Below are 26,665 nucleotides of genomic sequence, written 5' to 3'. Positions count from 1 at the left end.
GGAGCATTCAAGTTTCCCCTCAGGGGGACAAGGACTGACAAGAATGCTCAAATGTGTTATGAGTCTCAGAGCACACCTTGGGGTGAGGCATTAGGAGCAAAGCTTCTGGGCTGACCCAGGACAGATTATGTAGCAGAGGCGACCCTGCCATATCAGACCTGTTCAGCCCTTCCAGTCTCAGGGCAGAAACCTATTTGCCAAGCTGTAGAAGGTGAGAAGGAAGAGTGTAGAGCATCAGCCCTAGAAAGGAAAGAAAAGAGAACAGAGATTATTCAGACTGGAGAAGGAAGAGAAGGAAGTTGGGAACAGACTCTAGAGCACTGAGAAGTGCTGTTCTCCACTTCCAAAAGGAACTGAGCTCAAACCACAGAAGGGCTGATTGGTCTAGTGAATTAGCAATAGTCATTCGAGCTGGCCATCTGGCTTACAGACATCATGAATGTTTGAGTGATTGATAGAGGTATTGTGACCCCTGCTGATGTTGCAAGATCTTTCTCTGCCACTGTAAGTTTGTGAGGAAGTGACTTGAGTTTCTCATTTAGAAAAACCCAAAACCAATCAGGGAAAACTAGATGATTTCTCCAATCCCTTCCAGCTTAGACATTCTAAAGATTGGAGGCCAGCTTTCCTTGGGTAGCTCTGGTAGTAAACAGAAGCCCACTTTCTTCTTCTGTGTTACCTCAAGCAGAAGCGGCACGCAATGTGCTGGTTTCATGGAATGCGGATGGGAGGAAGACTTCACAAAGGAGGTGAGTGCTGTGCACTTCAGTTACTCCAAGGCCTTTCCCTTCCATGGTTTCTGAGAATCTATAACATCTACTGTTGGCTCTGTAATCTCAGTAACATGAGAGTCAATGAAGACTGTGCTGTTCTCTGAGTTGGTATCAGTGTATTTGGATAAAGCCAATTTGAACCTGGACTATCATCTGTGTATCAAAAGGATGGAAATAGCCAAACTAAAAATTAAATTGGAGCGATCAAAAAACACCTAGGCCACCTGGTAAAATGGACAGTTATAGGGTTTAGCCTAGACCAGAGGAAGGTAAAGTGGTCACCCTCACTTCTCCTTGATGGGTAACTCAGGAAGATGATATAAGAGAACCTGATCTCTATTCATGGCTTGTGCACTCACAAGTTCCAAGAGTGGGTAGTTCAGGGGAAGACGGGTTTAAATGAGAAGGAGATTTGTCTTTACTTGGACTCCCTAGGCCAACAAGAGATGCTCTCACTGGAGGATATCTGAATGGCATCCTTTCCAACTCTGGGGCAAAAGCCACAGATATGGTTAGGGCTCTGTGGGCTTTCCTCAACTTTGTCCTTCCTTTAGAAGATGCGGGGGTGGAACTTCTGGGCAAGGAAATATCTCTATAGTGTTCCTGTCCAAGGGGAAGTCTTCTTGACTCTGCCTTCCAAATAACGATGGGCAGAGGGACTTGATCTCAGGTGTAGACCTTGGAGAGTGAGAGAGGTCCCTGGAGAGCCCTTAAGCAGGAGGCCTGCTCTGAGTCTGAATGAGTTCTCCAGGGCTAAGTATTCCTCCCCTGTATGACTCTTGTTGCAGTGGGTTGCATCATACAAGAGGAGCCCCAGTGTGGCCAATAATTTCTAAAGATAAAAATACAGAGTTCTAAAGTTTCCTACTTCTGAAGCTTGGAATGTTCCCTTTTTCTTCCTCCTTCCCACCCTGTCTCCTTCCCTCTCCCCCACTGTCTCTCCTTCCCTTCCATCACATTTTCTTATGTTTTAAATCATATTCTTGATTATAAAAATAAGATAATGATAAAGATAAAAAATGAAAAAGATGTTGAAGATATTTTCAAAAGATATTAAATACATTTTAATGATAAAGGAAGAAAATAAAAATTTATCATCATCCAGAATGAATTCTTTATGTATTGCCATTTAAATAAAATCCAAATAGATTAAAAACTTTAAATCAAATTTTTTTTTTTTGGAGGAAGACTAGCCCTGGGCTAACATCTGCTGCAAATACTCTCCTTTTTGCTTGAAGAAACTGGCCCTGAGGTAACATCTGTGCCAATCCTCCTGTACTTTGTATGGGATGCCTCCACAGCATGGCTCAATGAGTGATGTGTAGGTCTACCACCAGGCTCTGAAGCCGTGATGTTGGGGCGCCGAAGCAGAGTGCTTGAGCTTAACCACCACACTACTGGACCAGCCCTAAAACAAAATTTTAGTTGTGGTAAAAATTTTTTATTGTGGGTAATTTAAGCATAGACAGAAGTTGAAAGAATAGTGTAATAACCCCTCTGTATCCGTCACCCAGCTTCAACAATTATCAGCTCCTTGACTGTTGCCTAACTTTGACCACTTGGGGATGAAAAATATGGTTTCTACATTACATGAAGAGTCATGTGTCTAAAATATGGGAAAGCTCTATTACTGCAAGGTAGACGGGAAGGGCAGGTACTGGAGGGCGATTATCAGTCTTTGCTGTGGGTGAGGGTGGAAGGGTTGTTGATTGAGTAAGTCCCTAGGAAATCACTAAACAGCTGAATAGCAGGAACTCGGGCCTTTCACTCTGGGCCATCCAGACATCTCTGGCCCTGAGAGACAAATGATCTTTTATTTTGTTTGATTCCTTGTATTTTGGGACCTCTTCTGTACCAGCTTAGCCTTTGTCTTCCTAAAATAGATTTTCTAACTAACCCAAAGTGCCTCCAACTTCCCACCACCAAAAAGAAGCTTGCAGTAGACTTTTTCTTTTGCCTTCAGGAGCATGTTTATTGTGTTTGAGAAGATACATCAGGGCTCTCTGAGCTACGAAGGGTAAAAGGAAATCCTCTCAGTACAAACTGAGAAAGGTAACAGGGAAAACATTTTTCACAGCAGCTTGAACCACAAAGTCAGAAGTAGATCTGGATTTAATACAAATGATGTAATTCCTAGTCATCTTTGGCTACTTTTATAACTTAGTTCAGACAATGAATTAGGCTGAAATGCACTGTGACATTTGGTGGACTTCAGGACCTTTAGTATATCGCAAAATATATTTTGATACACAAAAGAAGCAAGAATTGTAAGTAGGTGTTTTAAACACCACTAATCTATAGCTATAAACTTCTACTCTTTTTTTTCTGTTTTTTCACTTTTCTGTGATTAACATATATCCATTGTGTACTAATTTTGAAGGAAAGTAATTGAAATGTCAGCCTACTGATGAACAATATACAGTGTACAGGGGGTGAAGGTTTGCAGCAAAAGAAAAGTTGTTTATTAGATTTAGAAATCAATGGATTTATTGGTGCATCTATAAGAGTGGTTTTAAAAGAGTAGTGGGGACAGGAGCCCCACTGCATTTGAATAAGAATTAAAGGACATTTATATGTCAATTAAACACCAATAAAGCTAAATTAAAAAAAAACAATTGAAAGGCAAAGAAAACCTGGAGCAATAAATAAAGATCATTCTTTCAAAAAGTGTGACAGTGAATCCGGTGCCTGGGATCCAGGCAGGGCGCACAGTGGCTGCTGCTGTTTTTCCAGATGGGAGAGATTGGATGTAGCACACTTATGCTGAGTTGAGAGAGTCGTTGAAGATATAGGTGAGAGAGGATGCACTCGCTAAAATAAGATTTCTGTGGAAAAAAGTGGATGGAATCCAGCTCCTGGTTGGAGAGAGAGGTTTTTGAAAGCAGGAAGAATACTTCTTTCCAATTAACAAGAATGAAGAAAACTGGTACTTTTGTTGTAGAAATGAAAGTGGGGCATAGCTTTTGATCTGTGAAAGAGATATAGAAGTGATATGCTATTGTGAAATGTTTACAGAATCAAATACATTTTTCCTTTTGTTCTGTAATTTATGTATAAGTAGTAGCCTGTTTTTGAAGATATTACAATTAATGGCCTACAGGCTAATCTTGGCTCACAGAAATGTTTTGTTTATTCCTCAGAGAAAGCAGAGGATTCCAAATAAATTCGAGACTTCTTTCTTGTTTTGAAAAATTGAAAGTATTCTTTTTCCTCCAGTTTTATTGAGAAATAATTGACATACATCACTGTATAAGTTTAGGGTGTACAGCATGATGGTTTGATTTACATACATTGTGAAATAATTGCCACAGTAGGTTTGCTAACATCCATCATCTCATATGGGTGCGATGAAGAGAAGAGAAATAAGAAAAGAAAAAAGAAAAAAAATTCTCTTGTGATGGGAACTCTAAGGATTTACTCTTTTAACAACTTTCCTATATATCGTACAGCAGTACAAAGCATAGTCGTTATGTTGCCCATTACATCCATAGCACTTATTTATCTTATAACTGGAAATTTGTACCTTTTGACTACCTTCCTCCAATTCTCCCTCTCCTCACCCTCTGCCTCTGGTACCCACAAGTCTGATGTCTTTATCTATGAGTTCAGTTTTTAAAAATTTAAAAAATTTTGTAGTTTTTAGATTCCACATGTAAGTGAGATCATACGGTATTTGTCTTTCTCTGTCTGACTTATTTCACTTAGCATGATGCCTTCAGGGTCCATCTATGTTATTGCAAATGGTGGGACTTCCTTATCTTTTATGAATGAATCACACTCCATTGTGTATATCACAACTTCTTTATCTGTTCAAGTATCAATGAACACTTAAGTTGTGTCCATGTCTTGGCTACTGTAAATAATGCTGCTATGAACATGGGGGTGCAGATAGCTTTCTGAGTTAGTGTTTTGTTTCCTTTGGATGTATTTCCAGAAGAGGAATTGCTAGATCATATGATAGTTCTATTTTTTAAATATTTTGAGCATCCTTCATACTATTTTTGTGAAGATTTTCTTGTGTGGTGACTGAACCCCCTGTGGATGGGTGTCAGCTCCCCTGTGGAGGTTTTCCCATCTTGCTTGACAAGGGGAGGACACTGGAGTGAGGGGAGCTAGGGCTTCTGTTTTGGAAAAGAATGAATGCTGAGACAGCTGAGTGATAGTAGCTCTTCTTGACTCTTCAACCTTCCCACAACTTTTCCTCTAGTTGTGTGGAGGCAGTAGAGCCTGGGTTAGAAGGTAAGCCTGGGCTTCCTGGCCAGCATCCTCCTCAGAGCTGCCTTCACCTCCTGGTTCTTCAGACTGTAGATGAGGGGGTTTAGCAATGGGGTCACCACACTGTACTGCACGGAGAGCACTTGCTCCAGGGCTGAGCCGGATGCTGGAGTCATGTACCTTGAAGGGAATGGCACAAAGGAGTAAACTGAGCTCAAGACAATGGCCACAATAGTGCTGGCAGCCACAGTCGGTCCCATCCCAGAAACTCTGCAAAGAGGGTCCTTAGAGCTGAGTCATCTATCATTGGTGACAGCATCTAGAAATGGCAGTATGATCAGTGAGAAGTCAGTCATTTCTGGCTTGAAACACCTCCAAACAAAAGGGATCTTATGCAGAAAATGATGGGAAAAAGAAAGTCCTTCCGCACATCAAGTGCTGGGGCTTAGAATAGAACTTATAGTAGTTTCATGCATTTCTGTACCATTTCATAGTCTTCAAAGCATCTTTCCTTAATAGTTAAGACGATAATATCAGGATTTTTTCTCTCTCCTTTTCCCTATATATACAACAATATGTTCTCATCTTGTGATGATTATTCCCTTGCAAAACTGTATGCTTGGTCCAATAAAGTCATTGTTCCCAACATTTATGGCTCTGGAATTACTCTCAGAATCACAGTACATTATTTATATAATGCTTAGTGGAACAAACATCAGTCCTTTCAGGTACATTTTCTGTGGCTTAATGAAGAAGCTAAGCTTGGTGAATAAAGTGGAAGACAAAAATGTGTTGAGCACAGGATAGGAATCCAAAATAGTAAGATTACATTTTTGGATGCATCGTTTAAGTGTCACTGGGAGTACTTCACAAAGAAGCATTACTTTTATGTTTTTTGTTTTTTGTTTTTGCAGTGGTGCCGTCACCATTGGAATGTTCTGTGTGGGTTCTGGTGTGCTTGCTTAAAAAAGATATTTATTTTACTGTCATTCTTCATCATCTAATTTATCCCTCCTGACATTTCTGTGAAGTAGGTAGGAGAAATTTTATTGTCTCCTTATTATATATGAGGAAACTTAGACAAAGGGTGACGAAAAGATTTGTTTAAAGTCTTAGGTGAGCTCTCCTGGACCATTCCTTATCAGTCTTTCCCACCCCAACTTCTCTCCACGTAGCAAGCATGTGAGAAAACTATGGAGCAATTTGTGCAACTCCATCTTCACCTCACCAGTAGAGAGCCCAGCCCATCAGTTGTTCTGTGTCCTAGGCTGTGAGGAGGCATCAGCTAGAGCTGCTTATGTTTGAGAGAAGCGTGGTAGGAAAGAGTGTAAGGTTTGAAGTCAGTGAGACTTGGTTTATACTATGTCTCCATTACTAGCTTGTTCTGAGACCTTTGAGAAAATATCTGGTTATTCCTATAAGTCAGAGATCTTACCTGAAAAAGGGGTTAGCGAGTTTCTCTTGTAGTGCGATACACACTAAAATTAAGCTTGACCATGTAAAGCAGCCGCTGTATAGTATGTGTCTAATAAATAGTTATGACACAAATACACTTTAGATACATCCTCTTCCTGTAGGAGAGAAATATGGCATCTATTTTAAGGATGACGTTATACTTTTTTGTCTAGCATTGAATAAAAATCTTCTGAAAGCTCTCTGATTGCCTTTTGAGAACTCCCAAATCATAGGTGAATGAAAATAGGAAATACTTCATTTATGCTCATTTATGCTTCATTTATGCTTATTTATGCTCATTTTTCAGAGTTAGATATTGAAGGCTCATAAAGAAAATAAATTTTTTAATAATTCACACAGCTAGCTAGGGCACAGCAGAGCCAGAACTAGAAACCAGGCCCTTTGAATTCAGTACAATTATTTTCCTGGGACGTTGCAATGCTCTGTTCTATAGACCACCGCCACTAGGGTGAGGAATATCCTGCGTTTATATTAGGGAAGTAAATTATGACATACCTGAAAACTCCAGAACCATAAAAGATGGTGACCACAAGAATATGAGAAGAGCAGGTGGAGAAGATCTTGTTCCGACCCGTAGCAGAGTTGATCCCCAGGGCTGTCGTGATGATAAGAGTGTAGGAACCCAGCAGTAGGACCAAGTTGCCAAGGCCTAGGACCATCATGCTAGTAAAGATGGAGGCGATGCTAATGTAGGGGTCAGAACAGGCCAACAGGAGCACTGGGGGGAGCTCGCAGGCGAAACTGTGGACAAGGTTGGGGCCACAGAAGTGGTGCTGAGCCAGAAGGATGGTGTTAACCAGGCCAGTCCCCATTCCTATGGCCCAGGAGGCTCCCACCAGGCCAGTACATACCTTCCTGTTCATAGCCGCCGTGTACAACAGTGGGTGGCACACAGCCTGGAACCGGTCATAGGCCATGACTGCAAGGAGGCAAGCCTCAGTGGCCCCAGAAATTATGACCAAGGAGATCTGGGCGAAACACTCAAGGAGAGATATAGGCTTCTTCTTGGAAAGAAGATTCTCTAGCAGTTTAGGCACGATGATCGAGGAATAGAAAGCATCCAGGAAGGAGAGGTGACGCAGGAAGAAGTACATGGGAGAGTGGAGATGGGAATCAGTACTGATCACCAGCAGCACCAGCAGGTTCCCCGTGAGGGTCAGGAGGTAGATCACCAGGAACAGTACGAAGAGTACTCCCTGGATCAGAGGGTTGTTGGATAGTCCTAGGAGAACAAACGCAGTGACTGTGGTTCTGTTGCCAGCTTCCACGGAGCATTCAAGTTTCCCCTCAGGGGGACAAGGACTGACAAGAATGCTCAAACGAGTTATCAGTCTCAAAGCATGTGTGGGGATGGGGAATTAGGAGCAAAGCTTCTGGGCTGATCCAGGAGAGATTATGTAGCAGAGGCAACCCTGCTGTATCAGACCTGTTCAGCCCTTCCCAGCTCAGGCGGTAACCTAATGGCTAAGGTGGAGAAGGTGAGAAGGAAGAGTGTAGAGCATCAGCCCTAGAAAGGAAAGAAAAGAGAACAGAGATTATTCAGACTGGAGAAGGAAGAGAAGGAAGTGGGGAACAGACTCCAGAGCACTGAGAAGTGCTGTTCTCCAGTTCCAAAAGGAACTGAGCTCAAACCGCAGGAGGGCTGACTGGTATAGTAAATAAGCAATAGACATTCTGGCTGGCCATCTGGCTTACAGACATGATGAATGGTTGAATGATTGATAGGGGTATTGTGACCCCTGCTGATGTTGCAAGACCTTTCTCTGCCACTGTAAGTTTGTGAGGAAGTGACTTGAATTTCTCATTTAGAAAAACCCAAACCAATCAGGGAAAATTAGATGGTTTCTCCAATCCCTTCCAGCTTAGACGTTCTAAAGATTGGGAGCAAGTTTTCCTCGGGTAGCTCTGGTAGTACATAGAAACCCCCTTTCCCCTTCTGTGTTATCTCAAGCAGAAGCGGCATGCAAGTGTGCTGGTTTCATGGAAGGTGGATGGGAGGAAGACTTCACAAAGGAGGTGAGTGCTGTGCACTTCAGTTACTCCAAAGCCTTTCCCTTCCATGGTTTCTGAGAATCTATAACGTGTACTGTTGGCACTGTAATCCTAGTAACAGGAGATTCCATGAAGATTGCTGTTCTCTGAGTTGGTACCAGTGTATTTGGATAAAGCCAATTTGAACCTGGACTATCATTTGTGTATCACAAGGATGGCAACAGCCAAAATAAAAAAAAAGGGGAGAGATAAAAATAACCACCTAGGCCTCCTGGCAAAATGGACAGTTACAGGGTTTAGCCTAGACCAGAGGAAGGTAAATTGGTCACCCCTTCCTCCTCCATGATGAGTAACTCAGGAAGATGATAAATGAAGATCTGATCTCTGTTCATGGCTTGTACACTCATGGGTTCCTTGAGTGGATAGTTTTAAGAGTTTATGGATTTCAGTGAAAAGGAAATTGTCTTTACGTGGACTCTCTAGGCCAACAAGAGATGCTCTCACTGGAGGATATCTGAATGGCATCCTTTCCAACACTGGAGCAAAAGCCACAGATGTGTCTAGGGCTCTGTGGGCTTTCTTCAACTTTGTCCTTCCTTCAGAAGATGCAGGGGTGGAACTTCTGAGCAAGGAAATATCCCTATAGTGTTTCTGTCAAAGGGGACGTCTTCTTGACTCTGCCTTCCAAATAACGATGGGCAGAGGGACTTGATCTCAGGTGTAGACCCTGGAGAGTGAGATGTCCCTGGAGAGCCCTTAAGCAGGAGGCCTGCTCTGAGTCTGAATGAGTTCTCCAGGGCTAAGTATTCCTCTCCTGAATCACTCTTGTTTCAGTGGGTTGCATCATGTAAGAGGGGTCCTAGGGTAGCAGATAACGTCTAATGATTAAAATATAGAGTTGTAAGGCTTGAAATTTCCTCCTTTCCTTCCTTCCTCCCATCCTGTCTCCCTTCATCCTTCTCTCTGTCCGTCCTTCTCATCCCCATTTTCTTATGTTTTAAATCATATTTATGATTATACAAATAAGATAATGATAAAAGGTAAAAAATGAAAAAGATGTTGAAGATATTTTCAAAAGATATTAAATGTATTTTAATGATAAAGGAAGAAAATAAAAATTTATCATCATCCAGAGTTAATTCTTTCATGCATTGCAATTTAAATAAAATCCAAAAATATGAAAAACTTGAAAACAATTTTTTTAATGCTTTTGGTGAGGAAGATTGACCCTGAGCAATATCTGCAACCAATCCTCCCCTTTTTGCTTAAGGAAGACTGGCCCTAACATCTTTGCCATTCTTCCTGTACTTTGAATATGGGTTGCCTCCACAGCATGGCTTGATGAGCGATGTGTCGCTGTGCACCCAGGCTCTGAACCTGCAACCCTGCGGCACCAAAGCGGAGCACATGAACTTAACCACTATGTCACTGGGCCGGCCATAAAACAAAATTTTAATTGTGGTGTAAACTTTTTATTATGGACAAATTTAAGCATATACAGAAGTAGAAAGAATAGTGTAATAACCCCTCTGTATCCATCACCCAGCTTCAACAATTATCAGCTCCTTGATTGTTGCCCAATTTTGACCACTTGTGGCTGAAAAACGTGGTCTCTACGTTACGTGAAGAGTCATGTCTCTAAAACGTGGGAAAGCTCTATTACTGCAAGGTAGAAGGGAAGGGCAGGTACTGGAGGGCGATTATCAGTCTTTGCTGTGGGTGAGGGTGGAAGGGTTGTTGATTGAGTAAGTCCCTAGGAAATCACTAAGCAGCTGAATAGCAGGAACTCGGGCCTTTCACTCTGGGCCATCCAGACATCTCTGGCCCTGAGAGACAAATGATCTTTTATTTTGTTTGATTCCTTGTATTTTGGGACCTCTTCTGTACCAGCTTAACCTTTGTCTTCCTAAAATAGATTTTCTAACTAACCCAAAGTGCCTCCAACTTCCCAGCATCAAAAAGAAGCTTGCAGTAGACTTTTTCTTTTGCCTTCAGGAGCATGTTTATTGTGTTTGAGAAGATACATCAGGGCTCTCTGAGCTACGAAGGGTAAAAGGAAATCCTCTCAGTACAAACTGAGAAAGGTAACAGGGAAAACATTTTTCACAGCAGCTTGAACCACAAAGTCAGAAGTAGATCTGGTTTTAATCAAATGACATAATTCCTAGTCATCTTTGGCTACTTTTATAACTTAATTCAGACAATGAATTAGGCTGAAATGCACTGTGACATTTGGTGGGCTTCAGGACCTTCAGTACATCACAAAATACATTTTGATATACTTTGGTACATAAAGCAAGTAGGCGTTTTAAACATAACTAATCTACAACTACAAACTTGTACTCTTTTTTTTTCTATTTTCTTATTCTTCTGTGATTAACGTATATCTATTGTACATCAATTTTGAAGGAAAATGGTTGTAATGTTAACCTGCTGATCAATAATATACAGTGTGCAGGAAATGAAGGTTTGGAACAAAATGAAAGTTCTTGGATTTAGCAATAAATGAATTCATTGGTGCATCTATAAGAGTGGTTTCAAAAGAGTAGTGGGGACAGGAGCCCCACTGCATTTGAATAAGTATTAAAGGACATTTATATGTAAATTATTCTCCAATAGATCTGAAATTAAGAATAAGAATGAAAGAGCAAAGAAAAACTTGGAGAAATAAGTAAAGATCATTCTTTCAAAAAGTTTGACAATGAATCTAGTGCCCGGAACCCAGGGAGTGCACACGGTGCCTACCGCTGTCCTTCCAGATGGGAGAGATCTCATGTAGTATACTTATGCTGAGTTGAGAGAGTGGTTGAAGGTATAGATCAGAGAGGATATACTTTCATAAAATAAGACATCTGAGGAAAAAAGTGGATGGAATTCAGCTCCTGGGGGAGAGAGAGAGATCTTTGAAAGGAGGAAGATTACATCTTTCCAATTAGCAGGAATAAGGAAAACTGATACTTTTGTTATAGAAATGAAGCGTAGGGTATGAATTTTGGTCTATGAAAAAAATAGAGAAGTTATAAGCTATTTTGAAATGTTTGCGGAATCAAATACATTTTTCCTTTTGTTCTATAATTTATGTATAAGTAGTAGCATGTTCTTGCAGATATCACAATTAATGGCCTACAGGCTAATCTTGGCTCACAGAAATGTTTTCTTTATTCCTCAGAGAAAGTAAAGCATTCCAAATAAATCTAGACTTCTGTTTTGTTTTGAAAAACTGAAAGTATTATTTTCTCCTCCAGTTTTATGAGAAATAATTGGCATACAGCACTATATAAGTTTAAGGTGTACAGCATGATGGTTTAATTTACATATATTATGAAATAATTGCCACAATAGGTTTGCTAACATCCATCATCTCATATAGGTACTATAAAATGAAAGAAGAAAAGAAAAAAGAAAAAAATTTTCTCCTTGTCATAAGAACTCTTAGGATTTACTCCTTTAAAAACAACTTTCCAGTACTACATACAGCAGTATTAACTGTCGTCATCATATTGTACATTATATTCCCAGCACCTGTTTATCTTATAACTGGAACTTTGTACCTTTGACAACCTTCCTCCAATTCCTCTTCCCCCCACACTCTGCCTCTGGTAACCACAAGTCTGATCTCTTTTTCTATGAGTTTATTTTTTAAAAATTTAAAGAAATGTTTACGTTTTAGATTTCATGTATAAGTGAGATCATACAATATTTGTCTTTCTCTGCCTGGCTTATTTTATTTAGCATAATGCTTTCAAAGGGTCCATCCATGGTATTGCAAATGGTAAGATTTCCTCTTTTTTTTTTTTTTAGGACGATTAGCCCTGAGCTATCTACTGCCAATCCTCCTCTTTTTGCTGAGGAAGACTGGCCCTGAGCTAACATCTATGCCCATCTTCCTCTACTTTATATATGGGATGCCTACCACAACTAACGTATTCATTCCTTTCCCTGTCGATGGTTTCCAAAGAGCCGCCATATTTTACCCTATTGTGTGAATTCCACGGGCTCCCAGGTTGTCCCCCCAGGGTCTCCCGAGATCTCTGCAGATGAAAATTTAGGGGCTCCTTCCTTTCAAACAACACGTTTGAGACTGTTTTCTCTTCTCGGATTAAGATGATGTACGATGGGTCAGAACCTTTACTTTGGTGACAAAGTTAGAGTTTAGCAGCAAACCAGAAAAAAACTGGAAAGCGTTAGGAATCGTATCTTTTGGCACAACCGAAACCAATAGAATACAACAGGAAAGAGATCTTTAAGCAAAAGAAACTCATCTACAACAGATGGTAGATTATCCTCTTTGTAAAGATCTCCAAGAATGGACACTGCTTGTTCTTCCTTGGTAACTCGTGCCTGCAATTAACAAGGATTACAGACTCTCAGAACTAAAGGTTTAAATTGCCTGCCGAGATGCCATGTCAAACGGCTTTTGTCAAACGGTGCCACGTCAGCACCCGGGATCTGAACTGGCAAATCCCAGGCTTCCGAGAAGTGGAACATGCAAACTTAACTGCTGTGCCACTTAGCCAGCCCCGATTTCCTTATTTTTTTAATGGCTGAATAATCTTCTACTTGAATATTATAGTATATGGTGCATATTCATTATAATATATAATAAATATTCCTGTATGATAATATTCTATTTATCACAACTTCTTTATCCATTCATCCATTGATGAACACTCAAGTTATTTCCATGTCTTGGCTATTGTAAATAATACTGCTATGAACATGGCAGAGCAGACATCTCTTTGACTTAGTGTTTTTGTTTTCTTTGGATACATTCCCAGAAGTGGAACTGCTGGATTATATGGTAGTTCTATTTTTAATGTTTTGAGGAACCTTCATACTGTTTTCTACAGGGGCTGTACCAATTTACAATCCCACTAACAGTACACAAGGGTTTCGTTTTTTTCCACATCCGTTTATTATCTCTCGTCTTTTTGGTGGCGGCCATTCTAATGGGAGTGAGGAGATATCTCATTGTGGTTTAATTTGCGTTTCCCTAATGACTAGTGATGTTGAGCATCTTCTCATGTATCTTTTTGCCTTTCATATACCTTTTTTGGAAAAGCATATATTCAGGTCCTCTGCCTGTTTTTTAATTGAATTATTTGTTTTTTTCTATTGAGTTGTATGAGTTCTTTGTAGAGTTTGGATATTTACACTTTACCAGATACATGGTTTGCAAATATTTTTTCCCATTCTATAGGTTGTCTTTTCATTTTATTGATGGTTATTTTTTTCTGCACAGAAGCTTTTTAGTTTGATGTAGTCCCACTTGTTTACTTTTGATTTTGTTGCTTGTGCTTTAGGTGTCATATCCAAAAAATCATGACCAAGACCTATGTCAAGGAGCTTTATTCTTATGTTTTCTTCTAGGAATACCTTTGAAATAGTCTAAGCGGTACTCCAGTTGTCTTTAATTAGATAAGTCCCTGACTGTGATGTTGCAGAGATAGATTCTGGTGTGGAAGCTAACCTTTGGTGGCTTAAATGAATAATCAGATGAAAATGTGATATTCAGGAAAAAAACACCACCTCCAAATACAGAACCTGGTGGACCAAGTATAGTTGATTTCCAGTCATAAATGTCATCTCTCTTAGGCCCAGCACTGCATTTAGGAGGAGGATCAAGTGTTATTTACCATTATACCACAATAGCCAAGCAGATAGAGCCCATTACATACATGTTCTCATGATAAACAATAAGTAGTGCTTAAGTAAGAGAACTTGACAGCACCATTTACCATACATATGCTCATTCTAGATTTCCTGGTAATTGAGGTGATCATTTGTGTTTGCTAATTGGCTTTATCCAAAGAAAAACAAACTTCTCACACCATTAGGACAGGAGACAGTTTTGCAACTTGGAGTGAGGCCCCTCTGAGGTTAGGCTCCCATCATTCCACAGAAACTGGGAGACGGGTGCTATCTCCTCTGATCATTACATTTTAAAGAGATGGTCCTTGAGAAAGACGGTACTGGATAGTAAAGCTGACAAGAGACTTATTTAACCTTTGAAAAGATTTACATACATTTCAAAGAGACACAGAAAGAACTTAGAAGTTTTCTAAAGTGCATGCTCTAAGAAAAAGGGTAGGAGGAGGGAAGTCTCTCCCTTATTTTCAACAGAGAGAATTAGCCTTTTATTTTTAATTTGTATTTGCCCTACATCATCCAATTCTTCTACCACTACTTGTTGAAAAGACTTTCATTTCTCCACTGAGCTTCCTCTGCACCTTTTGAAAATCAGTTAATCATATTTGTGTGGATCTATTTCTGGATTCTTCACTCAGCTTCGTTGATCTACATGTCTAGTCCTTTGCTATCCTTTTGAAGATACAACACTGTCTTGAATACTGTAACTTTATAACAAGTCCTGAAATTGGGTAATGTAACTTGTTCAGTTTTGTTCTTCTTTCTCAGAATTGTTTGGATACTTTTGTACCTTTGCCTTTCCATATTCACCAATTTCCTCAGGCTAAGGTTTTGAATCCTTTTCCCTGGCTGCAATGGGACTGCACGAGCGCTCAGATGGGCTTTGATGAATTTCCTGCTTCAGGACAAACCTTTTGTTCCATAGAGGAGATAGTCTCCTATCTCCTGGACCTGGGAGAATTTGATAGTGGCTGCTGTTCCCTGACTGCAGTGAGCACCATGGGAAAGCCTCACAGTCTCACATCAGCATACATTCTGCCTCTAGCAATTTGTCAAAATTTCTGGTTTAATTTTCCTACTAGTTTATACGACACCAGGCAGCTTCTGTCCAAGGTAAGCAAGTGCTCAGGTCCTGTGTCTCCCTCCAGGCACTCATTTCTCTCCAGATTATTGTAGGCCATCTGCCCTGTGACAGTTCTTTGATGGTCTAAGATAAGTTGTTGATTTTCAGTTTGTCCAGCTTTTTTCTTGTTGTAAGAGTGGGAGTGATATCTTTCCAACCCTCTATATCTCTGAGCTGAAACTGGAAGTCTGAGTTTTTAAATGAGAAAATTATAGCTCTTGGTTCCAGAATGTAAAATTCTACTGTATTTGAATCTCTTTAACTGCCCTGACTATTTTTTTTTTTCTGTGCTGGTTGTTTAGGGCCATGTCTATCTCCTTTGACATTTTTTATGAGGTGGTTCTGATTATTCTACTTGATGTTTATCTCTCTGATTGTCTCTCTGTATTGTTTCGGTTGGCTCATTGTGGCCAAAGGCTGGCTGTTTGAGTTTCTTAAGTGGCAGCAGTCTGGGAAAGAACAGAATCTCCACTTGTGTGCGTGTGGGGTAGAAGTGGGCAAGTTGCTGGTCTCACTTTCAGGTACCTACTTCTGCACTCTAGTCTCCTCATGCTTTCCCATCCTCAAGATAGGAAGACTTAGCTTTGTTTTAGTTCTTGCTTAGATGCTTGGGAGTCAGACAGAAAGATACATTCGCATGCAGTAATACTAACCTTTCACCTGTAGGTCCATCACTTGAGTGCTAATATTCCCAGGAACATCCATGTTCAGCCCCTGGAAAGAAAGGCCTGCACACACTCCTCCTAACAGAGGGGCCTGAGGGCCTGAGCCTTACTATCCCCGGCTTGATGGCTCTAGCTGCAGCTCAGTTCAGGAGCTCCAGGAAGTTCAAACTTGGGATTAGAAGGTACAATGGGACACATTCAAGCTTCCAACTCTACATTTTTAGATATAGTAACACACTGGATATATTAATGGCCAATCACGTTGTATCTTAAGTTGATTTTGCCTATTACTGGCCTAATGTATTAAGTGTTGTTTTTGTTGTTCAATGCTCAGAGAGAGAAATCTATTGCTTTTACTTCCAAGTTCTTATGAGAACTTCATTCAAGTCCTTAATGACTTATAATGCATTCTTCCTCCAGATAAAATTTCCCCAAACCCAGATGTCTTCTAATTTCTCCTTTTTTCAAAACCCCCAGTGTTCTCTTTGCTTATGGGTTTAGGGAAAAATAATCCTAGTTCATCCAGACTTCATTGCAGAGGTCTAAATGACCAACCATTTCTCCCTAAGGCTTATGAGAAACTTGCCCTGCCAGCCATGCTGGACCTCCTTGCTGATCCCATACTTGCTATGCAGCTCCCACTAAACTTCAAACTCCATGAAGGCAAGAGGTTTTTTTGTACTAATGGTGACAGGCAGGGTTCCATTGATAAAGAAGACTCAAAGGATCTAAAATGACAATGATTACAAATCAATGATGTGCAGGAAAAGGATATAATTTGGCAACAGATTTAAAGTAAGGATATGCATCACAACCAAGGGCTGCCTCACAGCAAGGACTCCAGAGAGGACTGAATGGAGCTCAATTTCCTTCCCTCTGCAGGGCCATACCAGCATGTGCTTTCTCTCTTGATCAGAAACCATAAATATGTGTGTGAAACACATCGGAACCAGGAGCTCAGACAAAAGTGGGTATGTGAGAGGTCGTTCCCTTGATCTAGTCTAGTAAGCTAGTAGCTGCCCCACAAAACATCCCTGCAAAGGTAGCAGCCATTCAAAGATCCAAAGTGCTTCCAAACATTCCCTCAGTAGCTAGCAAATGTTCTCCTCCACTCAGCAGTGTTCAAGGACATTGCCCCTTGATCTAAAATTCTCAGTAGCTGTTTCAATAACGGCTCATCAGGGAGCTGCTTTTAACATGCTACAAGAGTCTCAATTCTTTCACTCAACACTCCCTTACTTTCATGTTTCTTGCCCTCCATTGTCAGCTTGTCCCACTTGAATTACATTTTTTAATAGTAATTGGTCTCACAGGTGTAGCCAATTTATCATTGTGGTTGCTCAGGTTCCATGGTTGGAACTTCATCTACTGGCCAGAGGGTAAATGAAGCTCAACCAAAGGAGATTCTGAGCTTTTTTTTTGCTAACACTGAGTGCAACAACCACGGAACTGAATTTTAGCGGACCTGCCATCAGTTTGAAGTTTCCTGCTAATGCATTTTGCCAAATCCCAAGGTTTGAGTTTTATCATTTTCAGATTCCATTGGAAAGTTTTATTATCAGTAGCAGATTTCAAAGCATGTGCTACTTCAAACCAAGGGTGTCTTGACAACCATCTGACATCAGTGAGTCACTTTCGCCCTCTTTACCAGAATCATGCTTTTTGTATCTAAACAATGCTTAGCCATATTTTTAGCTAAAAATAAGTTGGAGTAGGCATGGACTTCCAATCCCACTTGTGATACCAACTGAACTAATGGCAGCAGTAAGATAGTGTTTGATGATTAAAGGACACTCACAGGGCCCCAAATAACAATGCTTACAGATCTATGATTATTGCAGGAAAAGGATAAACATGGCAATAGCATCAGGTAAAGGTAAACCTCACAGGCAAATGCTGTCTCACAGCAAGGCATCCAGAGAGAGCTGGCACAAGCTCCAATTATCCTCTCTGCCATATCAGGACATACGTTTTTCTCAGATCAGAAATCCACTGATAGGGTCATGGAACACTTTGGAATCAGGGAGCCCAAAAGGAGCCTGGACTGATCTTACAACCTGTTGATCATATAAGCATATTCTTGCTATGCAACCAGCCCCAACAGCAGAGGCCTCTGTGAGGGCTCACTGAGACCAGATGCAAATCATTAATCTCATTATCATCAACAAAACAATGTTGACACATTGGGATGGGCCACCTCAAAACTCACACTGGACTTCTGAATACAAAGCAATACTATTAATCAATATGTTTCATACTTAGACCAGGGATCAGTGCCATTCAAATATGTCTCTTATTTCAGTAAGAAGTTCAGACTCATTCAGGTCTGCTGGAATTAACCCTCACAGCACACTTTTCTTCTTCAGTGTTAAATGCCTGTCAATAAGCACAGTGCCCCACACATTCTAGATGTTTAAAATAAACTTGAAAGATGAATCAGTGAATCAGTAAACAGAATTTGAAATCTCAGGCTCTTGTTGACTGATTTCTCTTCCCCTTCTTTTCTTTCACTTTAGTGCATGTTTTCCATATTAATGACTTTTGGACACTGCTCACTGTTTTTGAATTGTTTCAGTTCTTTCACCATGGTTAGATCATCAACTCCTAGAAGTCTGAGATATTTCCTTCCATCACTACCTCTCCTTTCTAAAGCTCCCAGTCTCCCAGCTGGGTTGTCTGCTATAGTATCTGTCTCTCATCCATGCCACATGGTAGATATCAACAAAGCACTTATTCTCCACCACATGGTGGTTCCTCAGTGTACCATCAGGGAAATGAACACCTCATATTTCCTGGATCCACAGTATATTCTCAGTGAATATTTACCAAAAGTGAGTTACTCTCAGTTTGTATATATGTTTTGATTATATGTAGTTCCAGGAACAATAGATATGTTCCTAGGTTTGTTCATGATATCACTGAGTCCTTATAAAATCCACAAGAAATGTGTATATTATTATGCTCATTTTAGAGATAAAAGAAACTCATGAAAATTCAATAACTTATATGAGCTCACACAGATGTTACATGCTTGAGTAAGGGTTTGAAATAGGATCTGTTTGAGATAAAATTTTTGCTGTTTCACATCACTACCACAGTCTCTCAGGATAGCTAAGAAAGCAGTGTGGGTCACATAAGCTATAAAAGGGAGGTCAAGGCCTTCTCTCTTTTCACCCCATCCCTGGTCCAGGGTTCAGAGGTGAAGCAATAACCCATGCAAGACACAATAAGGCCACCACAGCAGATGTGGACCTTTCAGTGGAGGAGCAAATGATACCAAACTATCAAAGTATCTTTCTTTTTTCATGTAGCTTGAGTGTCTCTATCAGGAGGGCCAAGCAAAGCCAAGGACCTTGGACCTTGCTTTACTCTAGACCTCAAGGGAGAGTGGCACTGCAAGTCTTTTCCATGGAGTAGGGGTGGTAAGCTAGGTATGGCTGTCTTGGGAGTCTCTTAGCTGAAGAAGCCGTGAGGACCCACAGAGGGTTGGGTCTAAAGGAAATGAAGAATGGAGAAGACTCCTTTGAGCAACTCAGTCACAGGTTCCAGAGAAGAAGGGTAAAATAAGTTTCCGGAGTTCTTTCAGGGCCTAGATTAGCTCACAAGAATAGGAAAGTAGGTTGAAATTTAAGTTAGATGCTCTAGCACAGTGATTCTCGACTAGGGTCAATTTTGCCCCCCAGGAGACATTTGCCAATGTCAGGAGACCTTTTTTGATTGTCACAACTGGCGGGGGGGTTCTACAAGTGTCCCGTGAGTAAAGGCCAGGGATGGTGCTAAACATCCTACAATACACAGGACAGCCCACCACAACAAAGAATTATTCAGTCCCAAACATCAAGCATGCTGAAGTTGAGAACCCTTGTTTTAGCAGAAATACAGTGTGTGTATTTGCCTTTTGTGTCCCTTACTCATTCTATTTCTTGGGCACAAAGTGAATGATCTCCCATACTGATCCCAGGAATGGCTGATTAGATCATTTACATGTCTAGTTCTGAGCTTCTTTTAATTTCAAAGAAGATAGATTTTAAAGTTTGGTACTCTGTAAAACGTCTTTGCTAAGACACTTTCCATGGGTCACTTACACAAATACACAGGGGTGAGGCATCCCTTGGGAAAGCAGCCCAGACTCAGTTCAACTCTGCAAAACGCGGAAGCAAGGCCTCCCAAGCAGTGACAGCAACAGTCAGGAAACAGGGAACAAAGGGTTCCGTCCACAGGGCCTGTCTCCAAAGAACATGGTAGATGTAGAAATCTACATATGATCTGCCAGGCCAAATTTGTCTCTACCCTCCATTACTTTTGTTTAGAAACCGTAAAACCTAACATTTGCTGTCTTCCAAAACATTCACATCTGCCCTCCAGTGGTGAGGAACAACAACAGCATCTGCCTCCTTTTGGTCTTTGGTCTTGCGTGAGTGCATCTCACTGGCCAAAACTTCAGTTGGCAAAGGAGTCTGGGAAACGTAGTTTGCAAGCTTCTAGTTTCTGTGATTTGAGGTACTCAGAAGCCCAAAGATGCCATTAGGAACAAACAGACAATGTCTGGCTCAACTGTATTTCTTCTATTAGTTTTAGACTGTGTCTTTATTCCTGTAGTGCAACATAAGGAAATTATTTTCCTTACATTTCATTTCTCCTTTCCTGTTATATCTTTATCATTATTTGTATTGTTTGCATTATTTGCATTGTTTAGGATTTTAATATTTACATCACGCTTGTGGATTGATTATGAGAACTGAAAACCGAAAGCCGTGTTCTGACTGAGGCAATGTTATTCACTGAAGTGTAGGAGTGTGATTTCATCTGACAGTGGTCCTAAATATGTGCTGCTTTTGGGAATATGCATGCATCAAGTTCTAATTAATTATTTTTCTTATAGTCTATCAATTTCTTAGAATCATGCTACATTTTAGTATGCTTCATACTGAGCCATGACTTTCATGCATAAATTAGTTTTTTCCCCTTGATATTCTTATTTTCTTTATATTTCTTGTTAACAGCTTAGAAAATTCCTTAATGCTGTTTCCTAGTCAATCCATTCTGCATTTTATTCAACCTTGACCTTCTGAAATTTTATAATGCTGTATCTAGATGTGAGTCTTATCATTTATTGTGTGGGAACTAATTGGACCCTTTCAGTGTGAATATCATCTCTTTTGTCTTTTCCAGGAAACTCCTCTGATTTTTGGGAAGATTCTTCTCTTATTCCTCAGTTCTTTATTCCAGGGACTTGTCATAGTTAGACGATATTAGATTTGTGTACCTTATCTTTTCATTCTTCTTCTTCTTTTTAATGGATCTGCTTTATGGAAGATTGACTTCATTTTCCTCCTGACTAGCAGAGCACAGAGTTTCTGAAAACGGGGCCAAAATCAAGAGGACTTTGTTTGGAATAACAAGATTGCGGTGTCAGGCATGCTCTGGAATCTTTCACACACTCTCTCTGACACTATGGAGTGGGAGGGGGTGGAGAGAAAAGAGCAAACGCAAAGAAATGCAATCTTCTCAGTTTTGCCAAATGACTTAGAAGAACGTAAAGTGAACAGTAACATTACACCTATAATCTTTGTTAGATGAAGAGAAGGAAAGATGAAATTACCTCACACATGCACATATGCGCAGCTCTTATATTGCATGGTTTATCTGACAATTCTGTTTTTCTATTTCTTGATTAATTTTTTGCTTTTAATATTATCATTTTTATCCTGCTGCTTTTCTTAAGTTAATTTTGTTGGCCTTGACATTTGGAATCATTTATTCATTATGACTTTATTTTTAAATTTTCTGTTCAGTAATATAAGTAGTTAAGACTATGCATCTTAAATTCAATTCAGTTTTGGTCATACAATGTATGTTTTAATACTCAGTAGTGCATTATTTCTATTTCTAGTTAGTTTTTATTTTCAGTTTTGAGGTCCTCTTTGGTTCAAGTATTTTTAGTAGAAGATTTTAAAATTTCCAGATGATCATGTTTTTTGTGGTTTCTGTTTATTCGAGGTACATCTGCTATGAATTTGTAATTTTATCACATCATGAAATGAGAATTTAACTTGTTGCATTTCTACTTTTTGGAATTTTATGAAATTTTTTATTTGATCAATTTTTGTAAATGTTCCATAGACACTGATTTGCAGGGTGTATAGTTAGATATAATGTTATTAGAACATTATTGTTAATTATATTATCCTGTTTTTCCTTACCATTGCTTTTGTTTTGTCTATTTAATTTAAAACTCTAAAATCTCTATAAAAGTGTTTTACAATTATTATAAATTTGTTTATTTTCCTTATTATTTTCTACAGTATTTTCGCTCTGTGAGTTGAGCAGTTAAGGTTCACATCATTATATCTTCTTTGTGGCTTATAGACGTCATTGTGGATTGTACACTTCCAAATTTGAGAATTATATTCATTCAGTTAGCAAAATATTTATTGAGCATTTACTACATGCTTGACCACTGTGCTAAATTCTTTGTCTATTTTTTTTTTTTACTTTGAATTCAATTTTGGCTGACAGTTATACCTTTACAACTGCTTTCCTTTTGTATTCATTTTCTAGGTTAGATATTTGAATAATTTGAAAAAACTTTCAACATTTATGAATCACTTTGAGGTCTTTATTTTGTATATAGCGTATAGCTTTTATAGTCCAATCTTAAAGTCTTTTCCTTTTAATTCATGAGTTTATATTTCCATTATTGTTACAGTATACACTTATTAAATTTTTCTGATATCTTTTTTTAAACTTTTCTTTTCTTTTTGTTTTTTACTGTTTTTGTGCTCTCTTGGTGCCATTTTGTTTTCTACCTTTTGTTTGTAGCAAAACGTCATGCTGTCCTTACATTTCTGAAGACCAATTGACACCAGATGACAATATATAATATATACAGAGGAAAAAAGATGGGACCCCAAAATTCTATAATGAGGCAAGTTTTCATTCATATGTGGAGTCAAAATAAAGAGATTACCGGATATGCAAGGTCTTGGACTATTTCATAATATTCGTTTCTTAAAAAAGTCCAGATAAGTGCACATTACAACAAAATAAAAGCAGAATGAAATACAGAACTCATGAACAATGATGGGTAATGCTCAAATGGTGGCTATTAGTTTTCTAGTTCTTAATGTACCATTTCATCTGATTCTCACAATATATGAGGTAGATACTGTTATTATCCCAACTTTATATATAGGAAACTGAGGTGCACAGAAGTTAAGTAATTTGTCAGGGTCATAAAGCTTGGGCAGAGCCAGGGTATGAACACATGCAACTGGGTGCTTAAGACCAAGTATCTAACTCTTATGCCCTCCTGTGGAAAAGAGGAAGTGAAAACATGCTATGAAAGGGATGGAGTGAATATTAAATACATTTATTTATTCATAGAATGAAGCCAAATAACTATAGATTATGATTAAAATCCGGAATATAATTGATTCTAAAGTCAAATAATGAAAAGATAATAATTTTTTGATAATATCCAGGGACAAAAGTTTCAGAATGTAAGAAAAGAAAGAAGGCGAGGAGCAGATTGAAGTGGCAGCAGAAGGAGGAAGATTGTTAAAGTAAAATAAACTTATGATCTTTCACGGAGGTGTCAACATATTTTGTTTTAAAAGTTAAAATTCATAAATATAGATTTAAGACTTTAATAAAAATAATATTTAATAAAAATAAGTAAAGAAGGAATAAAAATAGTCTAAATACTATAGAGGACAATGAAGTGGATGAACTCTTTAACAAAGTGTATCGAAAAGATGAAAATAATAAGGGTGACAAGATTAGATACATAAATGATTAATTCAGGAGATATAACATTTAGCTATGAGTTCTAGAAGGAAAGTGGTGGTAGTGATGTGAGGGAGTTGAAGAAAAAATAGACCATAGATATACCCGTTATAAACCAGAGATAATTTCATATATATATATTTTTTAAGATTTTATTTTTTCCTTTTTCTCCCCAAAGCTCCCCAGTACATAGTTGTATATTCTTCGTTGTGGGTCCTTTTAGTTGTAGCATGTGGGACGCTGCCTCAGCGTGGTTTGATGAGCAGTGCCATGTCCGTGCCCAGGATTCGAACCAACGAAACACTGGGCCGCCTGCAGCAGAGCGCACAGACTTAACCACTCGGCCACGGGGCCAGCTCCCGATAATTTCATATATTTTACTTTTAATTGTCATTATAGCTGGGAGAGGGTGGTACAGGGCTCCTTTCAAGTTAGTGATCCAGAATTCAACCTTAAGTTCAAACACTTACTCATAGCCTACACAAACTCATATCCTACTATTCTATCTTCTTGTTCACTACCTAAAATATTGCAGATATTTCCCCAATGTCCTTTTCACAGCTGCCTTCACCTCCATGTTTTTTAGGCTGTAGATGAGGGGGTTTAGCATGGGTGTGACTGCACTGTATTGCAGAGAGGAGAGCAAATCTAGGGAGGAAACAGAGGTGGGCATCAGATAGCGAATCAAACCTGAGCCAAAGAATAGGATCACTGCAATGAGGTGGGAGGAACAGGTGGAGAAGGCCTTGCTTCTGCCTGTGGTAGAGCTGATGCTCAGGATGGTGGAAACAATGCGAGTATAAGAGAAGAAGACTGGGAGGAAGGTTCCAAACCCATGCAGTAAGATGGAGCAAATCAAGATGTCAATACTGATGGAGATATCAGAGCAAGACAGAGGGAAGAGGGAGGGCAGCTCACAGGTGTAGTGCTGTACGGTTTGGGCCTCACAGAAGTCCAGGCTAATAGCCAAGAGCACAATGACGACTGAATTGAGAGAGGCCAGGCCCCAGGAGGCCAGCACCAGCTTCACACAGAGCTGGTTGCTCATCAGTTGGCCATAAAGCAGCGGGTGGCAGATGGCAACATAGCGGTCATAGGCCATCACTGAGAGAAGAAAGGCTTCAGTCCCCGCAGTGAGAAACACAAAGAAGACCTGAGTCAGACAGCCCTCTACTGAGATTGTTTTCTTCTCAGACAGGAGGTCCTTCAGTAGCTTGGGCACAGTGACAGAAGAGAAGCAAAGGTCTGGGAATGATAGATTACTCAAGAAGAAATACATAGGTGTATGGAGATGGGAATCAGTCCTGACCACCAGCAGCATCGTCAGGTTCCCCATTATGGTCAGAATGTAAATCCCCAGGAAGAGCACAAAGAGCAGAGCCTCGATGTGGGGGTCATCAGATAGTCCAATGAGAATAAACTCAGTGATGATGCTGTGGTTCCTCAAGGCCATTGTAGAGGATGTTTCCCTGGAATAAAATAAAACGAGAGGTGAGATCTCCTATGATTGTCCTTCTCATATCATTATCTCCTTCACAGCATCACCCTTTCTTCTCATCCATCTCTCCCTGCTCTGCCTGGACGCTGTGGTCAGACATCTCAAAGCTGCCCTCACTGTATCCCAGTAAGTTTTTATCCTGTTTTGTTATCACAGGTTTGAGTCACAGTTTTCACATACTTCAGAGAATGCTATTCCTCTTCCACGGGGATTTAACTGGAAAAATGAGTACCTCTGGCTCACCTACATGTTCACAGTATTTAGATGCTATTGCATTCTTCCTATTGTCTAGATATCCTAAAAATTCTAACACATATCCGCTGTGGTTTTCTAAGTCTGCTCTCTTCAATTTCTCAAACATCATTTTTTTGCTCAAAATCATCCAATGGCTCCTTACCAAAGTTGGTACCCATGAGGCACAGTAGGTACAGTGCCTAGGGCCACAATTCTTCTGTGGCTGATGAAAATGTTTTTATTTATTTTAAGATCAGAGAAAATAATGAATATAACACAGAATGGATTATATTTGTCTTTATGACTACAATCATAAAGTATAAATTTTAATCTATTTTTATGGAAAAGTGCCCTAGAAAGGCAAAAGTGCTGGGGGCCCATGAGTCATAATGTGTTCTTGTTCCTTGTTTCATAAACAGCACATTTAACTTTAATAGGATTTCATTAAATATAAGCACTTTCTTAAACACTATCTCAATTGTTTCAAAGCAATTCTGTGAGACTTGACCAGGAATTATTATCCCTGGGGTAAGGAATTTTATCTCCATTTTACCTGTGAGAAGTCTGATATTCAGGGATATTTTGTAATGTCATGTTGACAATAAGTAGAAGAAACAGGAAATAAATTACATTGTTTTTGTCTAGTTATCAGGCCAATGTCTAGGCTTAGTTCGTAGTAATAAGGAAGACTTTTCTTTGACATTCAGTTCTTCCTCATCGGCCCTTAACCTTTCAGCCATTTTGGCTGCTTTTGATACCAGAAAGATCTTTTTGTGTTTGTGACTTTGCTCACCTTCTTCTCCACTTCAAATGTCCTCCTCTTAATTCCAAACTCTCATGGGCCTTACAATGTCACCTATAATCCTGCTTATTTACTTATAGGCTGTCTTGACTGCTCCCTCTTCTAACCCACAGCTCTCTGTTCTTATGTCATAGTTTGAATTCTATTTATTTTCTCATGTTAAACATCTATCTGGGTTTTCTTCTCCTGACTATGAGCTTCTTGACAACATGGACCACAGTTTAACAACAACAATCACAAATCAGCATTTCTCTGGCTCTGTCCTCACCCGTTAACTTCTCATTACCTCTCAAATTCCTCTCAGACTATTTTGGGAGCTTCTATATGGCATCTCACGTGTGCCTCAGACAAGATATCTTGACTACTCTAAGCACAATCTCATCCTTTCACTCCAGTGGCCCCAGTAGCATTAATGTCTGGTAGCAGTATTGCTGACATTGTTGTCCATCA

The 26,665-nt window shown here is 39.6% G+C and overlaps 2 protein-coding genes across 2 annotated transcripts; both read right to left on the bottom strand.

Moving 5' to 3' along the window:
• Positions 1 to 5,005: 5,005 nt before the first annotated feature.
• LOC103563628 (olfactory receptor 8S1-like) lies at positions 5,006 to 10,457 on the bottom strand. The gene is made up of 3 exons (XM_070619705.1): positions 10,386 to 10,457; positions 6,960 to 7,750; positions 5,006 to 5,168 (listed from the first exon to the last, which is right to left on the bottom strand). The coding sequence occupies exons 1-3, from the start codon at positions 10,455 to 10,457 to the stop codon at positions 5,006 to 5,008; spliced, it is 1,026 nt and encodes a 341-aa protein (XP_070475806.1).
• A 13,741-nt stretch (positions 10,458 to 24,198) lies between these two features.
• Positions 24,199 to 25,134, bottom strand: LOC103563627 (olfactory receptor 8S1-like). Its single transcript, XM_008539056.2, has one exon. The coding sequence runs from the start codon at positions 25,132 to 25,134 to the stop codon at positions 24,199 to 24,201; it is 936 nt and encodes a 311-aa protein (XP_008537278.2).
• Positions 25,135 to 26,665: the final 1,531 nt, after the last annotated feature.

The sequence above is a fragment of the Equus przewalskii genome, chromosome 5, assembly GCF_037783145.1.
Source record: "Equus przewalskii isolate Varuska chromosome 5, EquPr2, whole genome shotgun sequence".
Lineage (NCBI taxonomy): Eukaryota > Metazoa > Chordata > Mammalia > Perissodactyla > Equidae > Equus > Equus przewalskii.
This window is presented reverse-complemented; position numbering and strand designations above follow the sequence as displayed.

Coding starts and splice junctions, on each gene's coding strand:
- LOC103563628 (XM_070619705.1), bottom strand. CDS start 10,457: ATGCTCCTGAAGGCAAAAGAAAAAGTCTACTGCAAGCTTCTTTTTGAT. Junction 7,751..10,385: donor GGAAGTTGGAGGCACTTTGG/GTTAGTTAGAAA, acceptor TGTCCCCCTGAG/GGGAAACTTGAATGCTCCGT. Junction 5,169..6,959: donor TATGGTTCTGGAGTTTTCAG/GTATGTCATAAT, acceptor ATTCCCTTCAAG/GTACATGACTCCAGCATCCG.
- LOC103563627 (XM_008539056.2), bottom strand. CDS start 25,134: ATGGCCTTGAGGAACCACAGCATCATCACTGAGTTTATTCTCATTGGA.